Below are 19564 nucleotides of genomic sequence, written 5' to 3' on the forward strand. Positions count from 1 at the left end.
CTTCTGACCACATCAGCTTTCGTACCCTACCTCTTAGGCATTCGCTGACACATACATCCCATTTTTCCTATCTTCAAATGATTTCAATGTCGGTCTCCCCCACTAGACTGTCAACTGTCAAGCGCTTAATAAATGCCATTATTATTATTATTATTATAGTAGTAGTCATTGTAGAAGCACTAACAGTAATAGTAACAGTAACAGGAGTAGAAACAGGTATAGTTGCAGTAGCTGGAGCAGTCACAGAAGCTACTGCTAGGTAAGAGAAGCAGTGTGGCTCAGAGGAAAGAGCCCAGGCTTGGGAGTCAGAGGTCACGGGTTCTAATCCCGGCTCCACCGCTCGTCAGCCGTGTGATTTTGGGCAAGTCGCTTCGCTTCTCTGGGCCTCAGTCACCTCATCTGTAAAATGGGGATTAAGGCTGTGAGCCCTGTGTGGGGCAACCTAATTACCTTGTATCTACCCCAGCGCTTAGAACGGTGCTGGGCACATAGTAAGCGCTTAAAAAATTCCAGCGTTATTATCAGCAGTAATAGCGGTAGTAACCGTAATAGAAGTAGTAACAGTAATGGTAGAAGTAATAGTAGTAGTAGCAGCAGTGAAGCAGGGATTAAGACTGTGAGCCCCTCATGGGACAGCCTGACCTCCTTGTAACCTCCCCAGAGCTTAGAACAGTGCTTTGCACATAGTAAGTGCTTAATAATGCCATTCTTCTTCTTCTTCTTCTTCTTCTTCTTATTGTTTATTATTATTATTATAGCAGTGGTCAGAGTAGCAGTAGTAACAGTGATAGAAATAAGCCCCGGACGAAGCCCCCCTTCTCCTTATTGAACACCTACTGCTCGCAGAGCTCTGTGCTAAACTCTGGTCCAGATTCCCATGCCGACTCCCTAGGCGTTCGAGCCATCCTCTAGCTTATTTCCTCCAGGCGGGCTCAAAGCCCAGTGGCTCGATAATGCCGTGCGCTATTTCTGTGCGCTCCCGAGTTATTCGTTCCGCTTTCCTGGACTACACGACGGAGCTGAGCTTGGAGGCGGAATTGGGCAGGCTGGTTCCCGAGCCGGCGGCCCCCGCCGGGCGTTTCATTCCCATCCCTGTCCCCTGGGACACCTGTGTTCCCCAAGAGGGTCTTATGGGAGGAACCGACTTAGTCCGGGGGTGATGGGGATCTTTCATCTACCCCAGAGCTTAGCATGGGGCTTTGCAAGTAGTAAGTGCTTAATAGGTATCAAGATAATAATAACTGTGATATTTGTTACACACTTACTGTGTGCCAGGCACTGTACTAAGCGCTGGGGTGGATACAAGTAAATCGGGTTGGATGCAGTCCCCGTCCCACGTGGGGCTCACAGTCTCAATCTCCATTCTGCAGATAAGGGAACTGGAGAATCTCTGGGCAGGGAAGTGGGCCCCTACATTAGGAGGCTCTGGAGATCGGGGGCAAGTCACTGTGCTTCTCTGTGGGCAGGAATGTACTCTCCCGAGCGCTTGGAACAGTGCTTTGCACACAGTAAGTGCTCAATAAATACTACTGAATGAATGAGTAGGCCTCAATTACCTCATCGGTAAAATGGGGATTATGATGGTGAGCCCCAAGTGGGACATGGACTGTGTCCGACCTGATTAGCTTATTCGTTCAGTCACTCATTCGATCGTATTTATTGAGCGCTGTGCGCAGACCACTGTACTGAGCACTTGGGAGAGTGCTATGAAACAATAATCTTATATTGTTCAATTACAAGATGAGTTGATATCAGCCTCAGCTCTTGGTACAGCGCCTGACACATAGCAAGCACTTACCAAATAGCATAAAAAACAGGCAGGGGAGGGCAGGTGTTGGGGATACTTGGGACAGAGGAGCCAGAAGGGAAACTGAGAGAGGCCTCGCCCCTAGAAGATCCTGCAGAATCACCCTGAAGCTGCCTGCACAAAGTAAGTGCTCAATAAACTGTTGTCCCACGTGGGGCTTGCAGGCTTCATCCCCATTTTCCAGATGAGGTGAGTGAGGCACAGAGAGGTGAAGCGACTTGCCCAAGGTCACCCGGCAGACAAATGGCGGAGCCGGGATTAGAACCCGTGTTCTCCGACTCCCAAGCCTGGGCTCTTTCCGCCGCTTCTCATGAACCATTTTTCAGCCTCTAGACTGTAAACTCCTTGTGAGCAGGGAACGTGTCGACCGACTCTGTTGTCTTGGACTCTCCCGAGCGCCTTGTCCGGCACTTGGCACCCGGTCGGTGCTCAATAAATACCCCCGACGGCGATGACGGTGGTCTCTGATCCCAGTACCGTCCCCGCCCTCCCTGGCCCGTGGCGGGCTTTACCTTTTCCTCCAGTGCTGACGAGGACTGTGGTGTGCGGGGGACAAAGACAACAGCCACGACACAGCGGCAACAGCACGAGAAGCAAGACGAGAAAACAACTATTAGAGGGCGGAGGTCATGCACGCCCCTGTGTGCGCATCTGATCGCTCCCGGAGGGAACTGGGCAACCGGGATCACCGCCCTGGGCAAGGCTCAATGCTCGGACTATACAGGCCTGTGAGCGTCTGTGTATGTGTGCGCGCCTGGGGAGCCTGCTCAATGAAACTTGCATATATGTGTGTGTGTGTCCGTCAAGCCTGCTCACTGAACACTGCATATATGTGTACATGGACAAGCAGCGTGGCTCAGTGGAAAGAGCCCGGGCTTTGGAGTCAGAGGTCATGGGTTAAGATCCCGGCTCCGCCAACTGTCAGCTGTGTGACTTTGGGCGAGTCACTTAATAATAATAATAATAATGATGGCATTTATTAAGCGCTTACTATGTCACTTAATAATAATAATAATGATATTTATTAAGCGCTTACTATGTCACTTAATAATAATAATAATAATGATGGTATTTATTAAGTGCTTACTACATGCAAAGCACTGTTCTAAGCGCTGGGGAGGTTACAAGGGGATCAGGTTGTCCCACGGGGGGCTCACAGTCTTAATCCCCATTTTACAGATGAGGCAACTGAGGAACAGAGAAGTTAAGTGACTTGCCCAAAGGCACACGGCTGACAGTTGGTGGAGCCGGAATATGAACCCGTGACCTCTGACTCCAAAGCCCATGCTCTTTCCATTGAGCCATGCTGCTTCTCTAACTTAACCTCTCTGGGCCACAGTTACCTCATCGGTAAAATGGGGATTAAAACTGTGAGCCCCCCGTGGGACAACCTGATCACCTTGTAACCTCCCCAGCGCTTAGAACAGCACTTCGCACATAGTAAGCGCTTAACAAATACCCTCATTATTATATATGTGTGTGCGTGTCTCTAAAGCCTGCTCACTGAACGTTGCACATATATGTGCATGCATAGCCTGCTCTGTGAACTCTGCATATATATGTGTGCACACGTGTATGTGTGGATAGCCTGCTCACTGAACACTTGTGCTTCAGTGTATGTAGCCTGCTCACTGAACCTTGCATATAGTCATTCAATCGTATTTATTGAGCGCTTACTGTGTGCATCTGTGTAAATATATCATCATCATCATCATCGATCGTATTTATTGAGCGCTTACTGTGTGCAGAGCACTGCACTAAGCGCTTGGGAAGTACAAGTTGGCAGCATAAAATATATGTAAATACATATTTATATATATATATGCCTGTGCTTGTATGCATGAGTGCATGTGTGTCGACACCAAGAGACAACTGAGCAATGATACTCATGCATTGAGACACCCCACTCTGCACAATGGGTGATTAGCTGAATGAATACATACTCACGCACAAGTGTTCCCACCAAGAGACAGATGGGCAGTGGTGCCCGCCCGCCCGGCCGCCAAACCACCCTCCAAGCACCCCCGGCTCTGGACAAGCAATCTGCCCATTCAGGGCGGTGAGCGCCCGGACCACTGACCCCCTCGGGGTGGGGGCGCCGAGAGGCCTTGGGGAGGACCCTCCTTCTGGCAGAGGGCACACAGTTCCCGCCTCAGCCTGAGATGGAAAAGGGAGGTGCTCTACCACTTCGGGGATTGGAGAGGAAGGGAAGGGGCGTCCCATCCAGAAAGCTTAGATCGAAATGAGTGAGAGAACGACACCCAGACAGTCCCGTGGACATGGCCCTGCCCTTGGGCGGGTTCCCCTTAGGCTTTGCTATCCGGGACCGGTTCGAGGGGAGGCCTCGGAAGGCGGTTTCCTTGTCCCGGGCTCCCCGCCCCTGGCCGTGGCCGGGCGGAGAAGGCTCTGTCTGGCCGTACGGGACCCCCTCTAAACCCCCCTGCCTCGTACCTCCTCCCGGGCAGGCTGCCCTCCGACTGGCTGTTTCCTCCGCCCTGCTGCATCTTAGACCGCTCGATGTGCTCCACGTAGGTCTGGATCATCTATGGGAGAGCAAGGATCCCGTCACCGTGGCACCCGCCAGCCCTCCCCACACATAGAGTGGCACCTTTCAGTGTGACGGACCCTGGCGCTGATCTGTCCTGCAGTGGGATGGGGTGGCAATGGTGATAAAACCACACATCCTTAGCCCACGCGAGGTGAGGTGCGGGGAGGAGGAGGAAGAAAGGAGTAATCAGGGCCAAGACTGAACTGTAGAAGCATTTTTAAAACGCCTTTTGGCTAAAAAGCTGGGGCGGGGTGGGGGGTGTCTCTGACTCCAGAGGGGCCTCTGCGTAAGCTTCTCCATTGGGCTAACCTTTCTGTCTCTTTCTCAGACCATCTCTTTCAATATCACCGGTGCAGGCGGAGTTCCAGAAACGGGTCTTTTTCTCTCCTGTCTCGTTGGGCCCCACCCTCTGCCGCTCCTGCCCATCTCCCGCCCTGGGGCTTTAGTCAAGGCCCTGCTGAGTGTGGCCATGTGGCCCAACCGTGCCCCGGGCACGCTGACAAATTGGCTTCCTCTGACTACGGTACGGGCCATGGAGGGAGGACGCCGGGGTTGGAATCACCCTGCAATACGGGGGAGTGAGGATCCTAAAGGATGAGTCCTTCGCCCGCTCATCAGGGGCAGGGAATGGGCATGTTTGTTGTTGTCTTGTCCTCTCCCGGGCACTCAGTACAGTGCTCTGCACACCCGAAGCGCTCCATAAATATGACCGAATGAAAGCATGAGGGTTATCTGGCTGAGCGGGGAGGGTGGAGGGGAGTCCCCGGGCTCAGGCAGGGTGAGGGAATCAACCGGGAGAATGAGAAGCCCATCTCGCCCATCCCCGGCCACCCGCCACTGCTTCATCCTCACGGTGAGCTGAGCACCATGGGGCTCCCACGGCCTGCGCGGTTGCGGAGGATAGATGGGGATGAGGAGAGTGGGCAGGCCTCCGACCCCGCTTACCTCCGTATGGCGCTGATGCAGGGCGTTGTACTCTTTCTTCATCTCTGACTCCCGCTCCTCCAGTCGGGAAACTGAAACACAATTTCTCATTAGTCCCGCCAGGTTGGACTCTCCCAAGACCTTAGACCAGCGCTCAATAAACACCACTGATCGTCTGATCGATCTTCGTGATCGTCCACCTCCCTCTGAGCACGGGAAACCCGTCTGGCCCCCAAAGTTGACATCCTTCCCCGCATGCCCCTCGAAGAAGCCTTCCCTGACTGAGCCCCCCTTTCCTCTTCTCCCTCACGCTTCTAAGTCACCCTGACTTGTTCCCTTCACTCACCCCATCCTCCCCGCAGCCCCAAGGCACTTATGTCCATACCTGTCATTTTATTTATTTATATTAATGTCTGTCTCTCCCTCTAGGCTTTGAGCTCATTGCGAGCAGGGAAAAGTGTCTGTTGTACTGTTATCTTGTTCTCTCCCAAGCGCTTAGTACAGTGCTCTGCACACAGTATGTGCTCAATAAATACGACAATGAATGAATGAATGTCCCAGCCGCTGCGATAGCCACATTTGGTCGGCTCCGCCCTCCGGACACTTCCCCGGGGGTGCGCCTGGTCTAGACTGCCGTCAAAGGGGCGCAGTCACGGATGGGGAGCGAGGGACGGTGGGTTGGGGGAGTCGGCCGTGTCTGGCGGAGATCACCGGGGGTTTGGAAAACCTGACCGGCGGCTTTCCGGCTTTCCCGGAGGTTTAACGAGGACCCGGAGTCGCTCAGTCCACAGGCTGAACAATATCGCCCGGATCGGGAGCGGGACAGTGGACTCCGGAAGCGGAAGGCTCATGACTTTGGACTTCACCGCACTCTCCTCGAAGACCCTAAGTTCCCCATAGGCAGAGATCGTATCCGCCAACTCTATTCTACTTTGTTTTCCCAAGCGCTTAGTCCAGTGCTCTGCACACGGCAAGAACACAATACGATCCTCTAGACTATAAGCTCGTCCTCCGGCCCGTAAGCTCACTGTGGGCACGGAACGTGTCTGTTTATTGTTATATTATACTCTCCCAAGTGCTTAGTACAGTGCTCTGCACACACTAAGTGCTCAATAAATACGACTGAATGAAATACCACTGATTTATCGACTGACTGTTCTCCCAAATGCAGTGTGGCTTAGTGGAAAGAGCAGAGGTTTGGGAGTCGGATGATCAATCAATCAATCAATCAATCAATCAATCGTATTTATTGAGCGCTTACTGTGTGCAGAGCACTGTACTAAGCGCTTGGGAAGTACAAGTTGGCAACATATAGAGACAGTCCCTACCCAACAGTGGGCTCACAGTCTAGAAGGGGGAGAAAAAAATGCTCAAAAAAGGGGCAGCTGGGGAGAGAAGAGGGAAGAGCCTAGAGGGGAAAAGGTGTTGAGACACGAAGAGGGGGATGAAGAGTAGGTGGGCCCAGGTGGAGGCAGCTGATTCATTCAATTGTATTTACTGAGCACTTACTATACACCAAGCACTGTATGATGGTGGGAAGGGAGGTGAGTGGAAGAAAGGAACCAGAGCAGGTAAAGGGGGGTCAGGAAGAGGGGTCAGGAGGGAGTCAGTAACAATAATATTAATAATTGTGGTACTTGTTCAATGCTTAGTCCCTGTTCCATATGGGGTTCAGTCTTAAGCCCCACTGTACAGATGAGGTAACTGAGGCACAAAGACGTGAAATGACTTGCCAACAGCAGACAACTGGCAGAGAGCCGGGATTAGAACCCAGGTTCTTCTGACACCCAGACCCGATCTCTTTCATCATCATCATCATCAATTGTATTTATTGAGTGCTTACTATGTGCAGAGCACTGTACTAAGCGCTTGGGAAGTACAAATTGGCAACATATAGAGACAGTCCCTACCCAATAGTGGGCTCACAGTCTAAAAGGGGGAGACAGAGAACAAAACCAAACATACTAACAAAATAAAATAAATAGAATAGATATGTACAAGTAAAATAAATAAATAAATAGAGTATGATCCAGGTTCTAATCCCCTCCCGGCCACTGGCCCGCTGGGGGACCTCGGATGGTCACTTAACCTCTCTGGGCATCAGTTTCCTCATCTGTGAAATGGGGAAGCAGCGTGGCCAAGAGGAAAGAGTACAAGCCTGGGATTCAGGAGACCTGGGATCTAGGCAATGAATCGGTGCTACTTATTGAGCACACACAGTGTGTGGAGCACGGCCCTAAATGCTCGGAAAAGTACCATACGATGACAGTTATTAGACACTTTCCCTGCCCACTCCACTTGCCCGTGGTGTGATCTTGGACAAGTCATTTAACCTCTCAGTATCCTCATCTGCTAAATGGGCACTCAATCCCCGTTCTTTGTCTCCCCTTTAGACTGTGTTCAATCTGACTTTCCGTACCCCGGCGAATGGTACAAAAAATGCTTAGAGCATACCACCCCTATGGTTTATTCATATTCTTCTTCTTCATATTATTTTATTATTATCATCATAACTTGCTCTCTCTCTCCTTCTTAGCTTGTGAGCTCCCTGTGGGCTAAGTACTGTTTTCCCTCTGATGGCCTCGTAGCTCTGAACCGAGTAAGGGTTCAACGGACACTCCTGACTGATCGGGAGCCCAGTGCTGGGCCCGTAGTCGGTGCCAAATAAACACCACGCTTAACCCAAAGCACCTCCTCAGAAGACAAGAACCTGGGGGTCTCCCTGGCATCTTATCAACAATAATAACAACTGTTATGGGCTTACTACTTCTGACATCTCCCCACCCGCTCCCATGGTCTCGCCTGCAGCCGGCGGACCCCTCGGGCCTACGTGAAGGAGAGGGGGGGCCCGCCCGCCCGCCCGCCGCGTGCCCACTTACTCTGGTCTGCATAGTTTTTGGCCTTGAGCTCCAGCTGACGGGTCTGCAGGTCGAGGTGGTCCACCTGGATCTGAAGGTCCTTTTTCTCCTGTTCCAGGGCATCTTCAAACTCGATGAACTTCTGCAGCCCGGGAGGACCGAAGGGCGGCAGGGGAGAGGAGGGCCGGGAGGGAGAGGGGGAGGAGGAGGGAGGCACGAGTGAGCAGAAACCTGGACACCACTCTCCCAGTTTTCACCCCCAGAGGACACTCGGCACGACCTTCATCCGAGTGACAGAAAGGCCCTTGGTAGAGTCCCCCAAGCGCTCGGTACAGTCAGTCAATCGTACTTCTTGAGCGCTTACTGTGTGCAGAGCACTGTACTAAGCACTTCGAAGAGTACAAAGGAACAATAAACAGAAACATTCCTTACCCACAATGAGCTTACAGCCTAGAAGGCTCTGCACACGGTAAGCATTCAACAAATACCACTGATTCATTTTTTTTTTTGGTGGCATTTCTTGAGCGCTTACTAGGTGCCGGGCACTTTACTAAGTGCCAGAGTAGATACAAGCTAATCAGGCTTGACAAAGTCCATGTCCCACATGGGGCTCACAGGCTTCACCCCCATTTTTCAGATGAGGGAACTGAGGCCCAAGGAAATGAAATGACTTGCCCACGGTCACATGGCAGACATGTGCGGAGCCAAGACGAGAACCCAGGTCCTTCCGACACCCAGGCCTGTGCTCTAGCCACTAGGCCGGCCTGCGTCTCAGTAACTTGATCGGGTTGTGGGGGTGAGGGGAAGGAGGGGCCTGCGGACAATTTTCTCTGGTGATGGCGGCCAGAAACTCTGCAAAGGGGGGCTGAGCTTGAATAAACTCCCTCGACCCCCGGCCAAAGGAAAACCCTGTCTTATTTTAACAGCGATCTCCAATTAGCTGCCTTCTGCCTTGGCAATCAGCCAGTCAATCAGTGGTATTTTATCGAGTGCTTACTGTCTGCTAAGCGCTTGGGAGAGTATAGTATAACAGAGCTGGGAGGTGTGTTCCCTGCCCATAACGAGCTTACGGTCTAGGGGGAGTTTACAGTTTAGAGTCGATCAACTCATTGATCAATAGTATTTCCTGAACACCATCTATGTGCAGAGCCCAGAAGTAGGCACCTGGGAAAGGATAACAACAGCAACTGTGGTATTTGTTAAGCGCGTACTATGTGTTCTGCACTGTATTAAGTTTTGGGGTACATACAAGATACTCGGGTTGGACACGGTCCCTGTCCCACACAGGGCTCACGGTCTGAATCCCCATTTTACAGACGAGGGAACGGAGGTGCAGAAAAGTGAAATGACTTCCCCAAGGTCACACAGCAGACAGGTTGTAGAGCCAGGATGAGAACCCAGGTCCTCCTGAATCCCAGATCTGGGCTCTAGCCACTACACCACACTGCTTCTACAGCAGATAATAATAATAATGATGACGATGGTATTTGTTAAGCGCTTACTATGTGCAAAGCACTGTTCTAAGCGCTGGGATCAGTAGACAAGGTTCTCTGCCCTTATGGGGATTACAGCCTAGCAGCAATGCTTGGCACATAATAAGTGCTTAACAAATATTATTATTATCACTATTATATTACCAACACTGATTATGGACACTTCTAGAGATTTTAAATCAGAAGAGGTTTTCAATGGTCTGCATTCATTAAGAGTAACCCTGTTAAAATCCCTCAGTGGTAAACCTGAAGGTCCTCGAGGGCAGAAATCTTGTCGACTAGTTGTAATGCCCTTGCCTGAGCGCTTAGTACAGTACACTGCACCTGACAGGCCCTCAGTACATACTGCTGCTATTTATTAAGCAATTCCTGAGTGCTAAGCACTGTTTTAAGAACTTGAGAGCTCACAAAAGAATCTACATACATCCCCTACCATCAAAGAGCTTACACTCTAATGGGAGAGTCAGAAATTCCAGGGCTATGATTCTATATATTTTTAAAAATTACCATGTCACACGCATTTTTCCCGTGTTAAAACTGAGATTTTTTTTCACATCTTTGGTGAGTACTGGTGACGGAAATACTTTAGGAAGCAATCTGAGTTAGTAAAAATACAAATGGGGCAAAAAAAAACCCTCAAGAAATTGACATTAAGTGGGCAACTCTGATCCAGTCAGAAACTGAAATTTGGGTTTTGAGAGGCACCGGTGGCTCGCCCACACTGCGCATATGGAATGCCGCCTAATTCTGGGAAGGTTGGTAAACGCGAACCCTCTCCAGGGGTTCGGCCGGTGCCAATTTTGCCCGTACACGCACGCGGTGATGCATCAGCGCACTGAACTGGGAGCTTGGGAAGAGTCCAAAGAGAGTCAGACGACACTCTCCTTCCCCTCGGTGGGGGCTTTCCGGTCTGTCGGGGAGACCGATGCTATACAGTTCCCAGAGAGGAGAGAAAGGTAAGAGGGATAAAGTAGAGGAACGATCGGTTAAACGGAAAGCTCGTTGGAGGCAGGGGACATTTCCAACAACTCTGAAGTAGTGTGGCACTGTGGAGAGAGCCCAGGCCCAGGAGTTGGAAGGACCTGAGTTCTAAGTCCCTTCATTCCTCTCCCCCTCGTCCCCCTCTCCATCCCCCCCATCTTACCTCCTTCCCTTCCCCACAGCACCTGTATATATATATATATATATATATATATATATGTTTGTACATATTTATTACTCTATTTATTTATTTTACTTGTACATATCTATTCTATTTATTTTATTTTGTTAGTATGTTTGGTTTTGTTCTCTGTCTCCCCCTTTTAGACTGTGAGCCCACTGTTGGGTAGGGACTGTCTCTATATGTTGCCAACTTGTATTTCCCAAGCGCTTAGTACAGTGCTCTGCACACAGTAAGTGCTCAATAAATACGATTGATTGATTGATTGATTAATCCTCCGCTTGTCCGCTGTGGGACCTTGGCCAAGTTACGTCACTTCTCAGAGTCTCAGTTCCCTCATCTGTAAAACGGGGATGAAGACGGTGAGCCCCATGTGGGGCAGGGACTGTGTCCAACCCGATTAAGCCCCTCGGCATCCAACAGAAACTCCTCATCACTGGCTTTAAAGCCGCTCACCCCCTTGCCCCCTCCTACCTCTCCTCTCTCCTCCTACAGCCCAGCCCGCACGGCCCGTTCCTCTAATGCCGCTAACCTCCTCACCGGGCCTCCACCTCGCCGCCGACCCCTTGCCCACGTCCTGTCCCTGTCCCGGAACATCCTCCCTCCTCAAATCCAACTGACAGTGACTCTCCCCCGCTTCAAAGTCTTACTGAAGGCCCATCTCCTCCAAGAGGCCTTCCCTGAATAAGTCCCGCCTTTCCTCATCTCCCACTTGCTCTCTTTGCTCTTCCCCACTACCAGAGGACCTATCTCTATTTATTTCTATTTATTTATTTCTATTGAATTATAGAAATTTATATATTTATTTCTATTACTGTCTGTCTCCCCCTGCTCTACATGATAAGAAGCAGTGTGGCTCTGGGGAAAGGGCCCGGGCTTTGGAGTCAGAGGTCATGGGTTCAAATCCCGACTCCGCCAATTGTCGGCTGTGTGACTTTGGGCAAGTCACTTCACTTCTCTGTGCCTCAGTTCCCTCATCTGTAAAATGGGGATGAAGACTGAGCCCTACGTGGGACAACCTGATCACCTTGTAACCTCCCCAGCGCTTAGAACAGTGCTTTGCACATAGTAAGGGCTTAATAAATGCCATCAGTATTATTATTATTATTGTGGGCAGGGAATGTGACTGTTTACTGTTGCGCTGTATTCTCCCAAGTGCTTAGTATCATTATTATTATTATGGTACTTGTTAAGCGCTTACTAGGTGCCAAGCACTATTCTAAGTGCTGGGGTAAACACGAGGTAATCAGGTTGCCCCACGCGGGGCTCACAGTCTAACAAGAATAATAATAACGATAATTATAGCATTTGTTATGCACTTACTATGTGCCAGGCACTGTACAAAGCTCCAGGGTAGATAAAAGCAAATTGGGTCCCTGTCCTATGTGGGGCTCACAGTCTCCATCCCCATTTTACAGGTGAAGTAACTGAGGCACAGACCTATGAAATGACTTGCCCACGGTCACACAGCCAAAAAGTGGGGGAACTGGGATTAGAACCTTCTGACTCCTAGGCCCGGGGCCACTAAACAAGGAGGGAGAACAGATGGTGAATCCCCATTTTAAAGATGAGGGAACTGAGGCCCAGAAGAGTGAAGCAGCTCGCCCAAGGTCACACGGCCGGCAGGTGCTGGGTTTGGGATGAGAATCCAGGTCCTCCGACCCCCAGGCCCAGGGTCCTTCCACTGGGCCGTGCCGCTTCTCAGCGTAAGAGCCTGAACCTCCTAGACTGTGAGCCCGTCGCGGGGTAGGGATCGTCTCTATTTGTAGCCGAACTGTACTTTCCAAGCGCTTGTATGGTGCTCTGCACACAGTAAGCGCTCAATAAATAGGACTGAATAAACAAATGAACCGGAGAGTATTTGGATGGCACCTTAGGGAAGGACTTTGGAGATTTATGAGTGCCCAGAAGGAGGCTCAGGGGAAGCCTCTTAGAGGAGGATGCCTTTTAGAGGAGCTGGTCCCGATTTCATTCCCTCATCCCAAAACCTCTGGGCTCCGGCCTTGGGAGCGGTGGTGGGAGGTGGGAGGGAGGACACAGAATTCCTAGAGGGCAAGGGTGGAGTCGGGAAGAAAAGAGCTCTTCAACTCAACTTTCTCTGCTGCATTATCTAGTAGGAACATTGGTATTTAATGAGGGGCTACTTGGGGCATGCCCGCTCAGCTCTTGGGAAGTTCAAGACAGAGCGTCACTCCCTGCCCTCAGGGCATTTACACTCTAATAGGGGGAGAGGGGGGCCCACCTGAAAAATATTTACAACTTTTAGCCTCACCTCTGTAAATGATTTCTAGGTTGGCCACTCTTCGTTTTTCGTTTCTCCCTTCGTTTATTCAATCAAACAATCAATCGTATTTATTGAGCGCTTACTGTGTGCAAGAGCACTGTACTAAGCGCTTGGGAAGTACAAATTGGCAACATATAGAGACGGTCCCTACCCAACAGTGGGCTCACAGTCTAGAAGGGGGAGACGGAGAACAAAACAAAACATATTAACAAAATAAAATAAATAGAACAGCTATGTACAAGTAAACAGAGTAATAAATACGTACAAACATATATACATATATACAGGTGCTGTGGGGAAGGGAAGGAGGTAAGGCGGGGGGGATTCCTACTTTTCCTCCCCACCACAACTGACCTTGGGCTAAGGGGGGAGAGGAATGGGGCGGGATGGGGGCACCAAGGGGGATCATGGGGAGGGGGATGAGGAGAAAGAGGGGGAGGAGGAGGGGAAAGAGGAGGAGGAGGAGGAGAAAGAGGGGGAGGAGAAAGAGGGGAGAAGGAGGAGAAAGAGGAGGGGGAGGAGGAGAAAGAGGAGGAGGAGGAGAAAGAGGAGGAGGAGGAGAAAGAAGAGGAGGAGGAGAAAGAGGAGGAGGAGGAGAAAGAAGAGGAGGAGGAGATGAGGGAGGAGATGAAAGAGAAGGAAAAGGAGGAAAAATAAAAGGAGAAAGGAGGAGAAGTAAGAGGAAAAGGAAGAGGAAGAGGAGAAGGAAGAGGAGGAAGAGGAAAAGGAGGAGGAGGAGGAGAAAAAGGAGAAGGTAAAGGAGGAGGAGGAAGAAAAGGAGGAGGAGGAAAAGGAGAAGGAGGGAAAGGAGGAAGAGGAAACGGAGAAGGAGGAAAAGGGGAATAGGAGGAGATGGAGGAGAAAGACGAGGAAGAGGAGGAGGACTATGAACCAGCAGGAACCTTGGGTTGGTCAGACACCTGGGCTCCAGGATCAGGCCCCGAGGACATTGTCTGGCAGTTTTTAAGCACTTAAGGAGTCAGGCACCAAGAAATCTGTCTTCTTACCTAGAAATCATTTACAGAGGTCATCCGGGAGGGCCGAAATCAAGAAATCAAGCCGCACCACATCTCGGAAGCCAGCCAGGATTACAGAGAAGCTGAAACAGCACTGCTAATGTGACAAGGACACGGGCTCTCCCCACCTTCAAAGCCACCCCAAAAACCAGCTTCACCAGTAGGCCTTCCCTGACTAAAGGAGAATGGGCTTTACTAAGCACGTTCTGCGTGCCGAGCACTGTGCTAAGCCCTGGTGTAGCTACCAGATGATGGGATCAGACACAAGCCCAACGGTCTGAGAGGGAGGAAGCACTGGGAGCTCACGCCCATTTGCCAGAGGAGAAAACCGAGGCGTGGAGAAGTTAAGGGACCGATCCAAGGTCACACAGCAGCCGTGTGGAGGAGTTGGGTCTAGAACCCAAGCCGGAGCAGTAGCTGGGGTAGGAGGGGGTTTTACTGAGCACCCACTTGCTGAGCACTTGGGGCAGTGCCCGGTACTAGGCGTTGGGGAACAACAGAACAAAGAAGTGACGCTCCGGTGGGGTCGACAAACAGAAAAAGATTGACAATTCCACTGGCCAAAATAAAAATACTCGCTGCCCCGATTTACAGAGGAGGTAGCTGAGGCACAGAAGAAGTGAAATGACTTGCCCAAGGTCACACCCAACGGGCAGGTGGAGGAGCCGGGGTTAGAACCCAAGTCCTTCTGCTTGCCACTTCGGCACTTTTATGCCACCTAAGCGCTTAAGCAGTCGCAAATAATGATGTAGTCTATATCATCGTGATCAACAGTACTTATTGAGCGCTTATGCGTACTAAGCGTTTGGGAGAATTCAACATAATAGAGTTGGTTGATGTGATCCCAACCCACGAAAAGCTTACAGTCGAGAGGGGGAGACAGAAGTTATTATAAACGTAATGAGAAGCAGCACGACTCGATGGAAAGAGCGCGGGCTTTGGAGTCAGAGGTCATGGGTTCAAATCCCCGCTCCGCCAACTGTCAGCTGTGTGACTTTGGGCAAGTCACTTCACTTCTCTGGGCCTCAGTTACCTCATCTGGAAAATGGGGATTAAAACTGTGAGCCCCCCGTGGGACAGCCTGATCACCTTGTAACCTCCCCAGCGCTTAGAACAGTGCTTTGCACATAGTAAGCGCTTAACAAATACCATCATTATTACTATAATTATTAAATAAATTCATAATCTATCATTTATAGATAGGTAGAGAAGTGCAGTCTGCCCCCCCCACCCCAATATAGTAAGACCTTTGAGGGCCAGAATGCCTACAGATTCCATTGTCCTTTCCCCAGCGCTTAGTGCAGTGCTCCGTACGCCATTCCCCTCCCCACAGCACCTGAATATATGTTTGTACAGATTTATTACTCATTTTACTTGTACATATTTGCTATTCTATTTATTTCGTCAATGATTTGGGTGGGTCACGTCGCTTCTCTGGGCCTCAGTTACCTGTGGAAAATGGAGGCTAAGGCTGGGAGCCCTAGGGGCGACAGGGACTTGTGTCCGACTGGATTAGCTTGTGTCTACCCCAAGCGCTTGGAACAGTGATTGACAGAGGGTGAGCACTCAACAAATACTATTAGTGTGGCTCAATGGAAAGAGCGCGGGCTTGGGAGTCAGAGGTCACGGATTCGAATCCTGCCTCTGCCATTTGTCAGCTGTGTGACCTTGGACAAGCCACTTAACTTCTCTGTGTCTCAGATGCCTCACCTGTAAAATGGGGATTAAGACGGTGCGCCCCAAGTGCAACACCCTGATCACCTTGTATCCCCTCAGCGCTTAGAACAGGGCTTTGCACATAGTAAGCGCTTAACAAATGCCATCATTGTTATTATTATTATTATTATCTGGCTTTACTTCTATTTATTCTGATGACTTGACACCTGAACACATGTTTTGTTTTGTTGTTGGTCTCCCGCCTCTAGACTGTGAGCCCGTCGTTGGGTAGGGACCGCCTCTATATGTTGCCAACTTGTACTTCCCAAGCGCTTTGTCCAGTGCTCTGCACACAGTAAGCACTCAATAAATACGACTGAATGAATGAATGAATGAATGAAGAGGTAGGCTAACGATGAAGAGGCTCGACTGCCGGGCGAGCGGTCCTGTCAGATGGACCGGAGGGCTACTTCTGCCTTTCCCAAAATTCCGGCTGGAAGTTATATAATTGGACGGGGAGGGAGGATGGGGATGGGAGTGAGTTTCCACACTTGGAAGCGGGGGAGAAAAGAAGTCAGGAGCCGGCCAGAAACTTGACCGGCCGAGAAGGGATTTGCCGGGGGCACCCGCCGCCTGAGCCAGAGGGCCTGGGTCGCCGTCCGCCCTCCAGGCTGGGTTTAGAGTGCGAATCCACAGCCACTGAACCTACAAAAGGAAGACCTTCAAACCCGGGATGGGGTCGGGGGGAGGGGTCGGGGTCTTCTTTACTGGTCTCTTCCGAAGGAGCCTCTGTGGCTGCAGTGATGGGGGGGCCAAGGGGGACCGAGAAGGACCAGCTGCAAAATCGAGACTTAAAAGGACCCAGGGGGGTTGGGGTGGGGGGAGGGAGGGAGAGTGGTGAGTTGGGAGTACCAGGGGCTGGAGGTGGGGACCAGGAGCTGGGGTTCAGAACTGCATTTGAGTCCCCTGGGAAGATGGTGGGTGATGGATGCATGGAAGGATGGAAGGATAGAGGGAGGGAGGGAAGGATGGAGGGCGGGCGGGCTGGCTGCTCTCTCTCAGCCCTGCGGCCCCCTTCCACCCGGGCTGGGCTCAAAGCGGATTGGGTCCCTGAGAAGGGACGAGGGAAAGAAGGAGGGAGGGATGGACGACGGGGAGGAGGGAGGGAGGGAGGGATGGACGATGGGGAGGAGGGAGGGAGGGAGGAGGGCCGCTTCTAGAAGCCCAGTCCCTTCTGCCCTGCGGCAGCCCCATCTCGGCCATCAGCGGTCAGGACAGCCCCGCCCGCAGCCCCAACCTCCTCCCCCCACCCCCCCCCAGGGTGTGGCCGCCGCCGTCACCGTCCCCGGGGATGCGGATGGACAGCCGCCATCCCGCCCGTCATCCCAACCCCCGCCGGCTGGACCACGGACTTGGGGGGGGGGGGGGGGGCGGTGAGGACGGGGCGAGGGGAAGGTCCAGGAGGGGTCCGGGGACGGCGGACAGCAGGAGGAGGAGGAGGAGGAGGGTAACAGGGGAAGAAAGGCAGGGAGAGACTGGGAAGAGAGAGAGAGCGATAGATGGGGAGGGAGGGAGGGATGGGGAGGGAAGGACAGTGAGATAAAGAGGGAGAGAGATAAATAGGGAGGGCGAGAGAGAGATGAGGAGGGAGAGAAAGATGATGAGGACAAGAGAGATGAGAAGGGAGAGAAATAGGGAGGAAGAGAGAGAGATGGGGAGGGAGAGATGCGGAGGGAGAGATGGGGAGGGAGATGAGGGACAGACAGGGAGGGAGATGAGGGAGAGATAGGGAGGGAGAGAGATGGGGAGGGAGATGAGGGAAAGAGAGAGATGAGGGAGAAGGAAATAGTTAAGGAGAGAGAGAGATAGGGAGGGAGACAAAGATGAGGAGGGAGAGGACTGGGGAGGAGGGAGATGGGAAGGGAGAGATAATAATAACGGCATTTATTAAGCACTTCCTATGTGCAAGGCACTGTTCTAAGCACTGGAGCACTGTTCTAAGATGGGAATGGAGAGATAGGGAGGAGAGGGATGAGAAGAGAGAAATGGGAAGAGAGATGGAAAGGGAGATGAGGGAGAGATAGGGAGGGAGACAGATAGGGAGGGAAATGAGGGAAAGAGAGAGATGAGGGAGAGAGATAGGGAGGGAGACAGAGATGGGGAAGGAGAGGAATGGGGAGGAGCGAGATGGGAAGGGGGAGATGGGAACCGAGAGATAGGGAGGAAAGGGATGAGAAGAAAGAGATGGGAAGGGAGATGAGGGAGAGATAGGGAGGGAGACGGAGAGATAGGGAGGGAGACAGAGAGATGAGGGAGAGAGACAGAGATGAGGAGGGAGAGGAATGGGGAGGAGCGAGATGGGAAGGGGGAAATGGGAACCGAGAGATGGGGAGGGGAGGGATGAGAAGAAAGAGATGGGAAGAGAGATGGGGAGGGAGATGAGGGAGAGATAGGGAGGGAGAGAGATGGGGAGGGAGATATAAGGGAAAGAGAGAGATGAGGGAGAGAGACAGAGATGGGGAGGGAGAGGAATGGGGAGGAGCGAGATGGGAAGGGGGAGATGGGAACCGAGGGATAGGGAGGAGAGGGATGAGAAGAGAGATGGGGAGGGAGATGAGGGAGAGAGATGGGGAGGGGGATGAGGAAAAGAGACAGATGAGGGAGAGAGTGATGGGGAGGAAGACAGAGATGACGAGGGAGCGGAATGGGGAGGAGCGAGATGGGAAGGGGGAGACGGGAACCGAGGGATAGGGAAGAGACGGATGAGAAGAAAGAGACGGGAAGCGAGAGAGGGGGGGAGGCGAGGGAGACGGGAAGGGCGAGCCGTGTGGGGGCGTGTGCCGCGGCTCCGGGCCTGACCTCCTCGGCCTGCTTGCGCAGCGCCTTCTCGCGCTCGTACTGGGTGAGGAGCTGCTCGTTGTCCTCGCGCAGCAGCTCCAGCTCCACCTCGTGCTCCTGGTTCTCGCTGAGCACCGAGTCCAGGTTCTCCAGCACGTTCACCACCAGCGGCATCAGCTCCTTCACCACCTCCTCGTCGTAGCAGCCGATCAGCCGCTCGAACTCGCGGTAGATGGAGCCCGCCAGCCCCGACACCCGCTCCGACATCACCGAGCCCGAGCAGTAGTCGTCCTGGTACACCACCACCCCGCCGCCCTCGTCCATCTGGATCTCCATCATCGCCCACGACGACGACAACGACGACGACGCCGCCAGCGCGGCCTCCCTCGCCCGGGGGCCGCCGCCGCCGCCTCGGCCGCCTCAGCCTCGGCCGCCTCGGCCTGTCACCTCAGGGGCCCGCCCGTCACTCACCCGCCGGAAGTCCCGCCCACGGACGCCGGAAGCCCCGCCCCCCCCCCCGCGCGGCCCTGTCTGCCTGCCCGTCACTCACTCGCCCCTCCCTTTTTCTACTCCTCCCCTCCGCCTCTTTGCCCCGTCACTCACCCGCCGGAAGTCCCGCCCCCTGCTGCTCCTGCTCGTCACTCACCCGCCGGAAGTCCCGCCCCTCCCCGTCACTCACCCGCAGAAAGTCCCGCCCCCCCGAGCGGCCCAGCCCTCGTGCTGCTCCTCCCCCCTCACGTGGCCCTTTCTGCCCGTCACTCACCCGCCGGAAGTCCCGCCCCCCGACGCGGCCCTCCTGCTGCCCCCCTCCCACGGCCCTTTCTGCCCGTCACTCACTCGCCGGAAGTCCCGCCCCGCGCGGTTGGAAGGGGCGCGTCCGGCCCGCGGGGCGTGCCCTTCCGCCCTCCCCCACGAGAGGGCGCCAGTGCGCAGCCGTCCCTGCGCCGCCCTCCCCCACGAGAGGGCGCCAGCGCGCAG

At 52.8% G+C, this 19564-nt stretch overlaps 1 protein-coding gene across 1 annotated transcript in view; it reads right to left on the reverse strand.

Annotated features, from left to right (window-relative positions):
- MAPK8IP3 (mitogen-activated protein kinase 8 interacting protein 3) overlaps nucleotides 1-19003 on the reverse strand; it is a 64827-nt gene extending 45824 nt beyond the window's left edge. The window contains 4 exon segments of the mRNA XM_038762400.1: nucleotides 4259-4350; nucleotides 5301-5371; nucleotides 8159-8279; nucleotides 18608-19003. Of these exon segments, the coding sequence (XP_038618328.1) occupies nucleotides 4259-4350; nucleotides 5301-5371; nucleotides 8159-8279; nucleotides 18608-18925 (602 nt within the window). The 5' untranslated portion in view covers nucleotides 18926-19003.
- Between the last annotated feature and the right edge of the window lie 561 nt (nucleotides 19004-19564).

This window comes from Tachyglossus aculeatus, chromosome 21 (genome assembly GCF_015852505.1).
Source record: "Tachyglossus aculeatus isolate mTacAcu1 chromosome 21, mTacAcu1.pri, whole genome shotgun sequence".
In the NCBI taxonomy this organism is placed as follows: domain Eukaryota; kingdom Metazoa; phylum Chordata; class Mammalia; order Monotremata; family Tachyglossidae; genus Tachyglossus; species Tachyglossus aculeatus.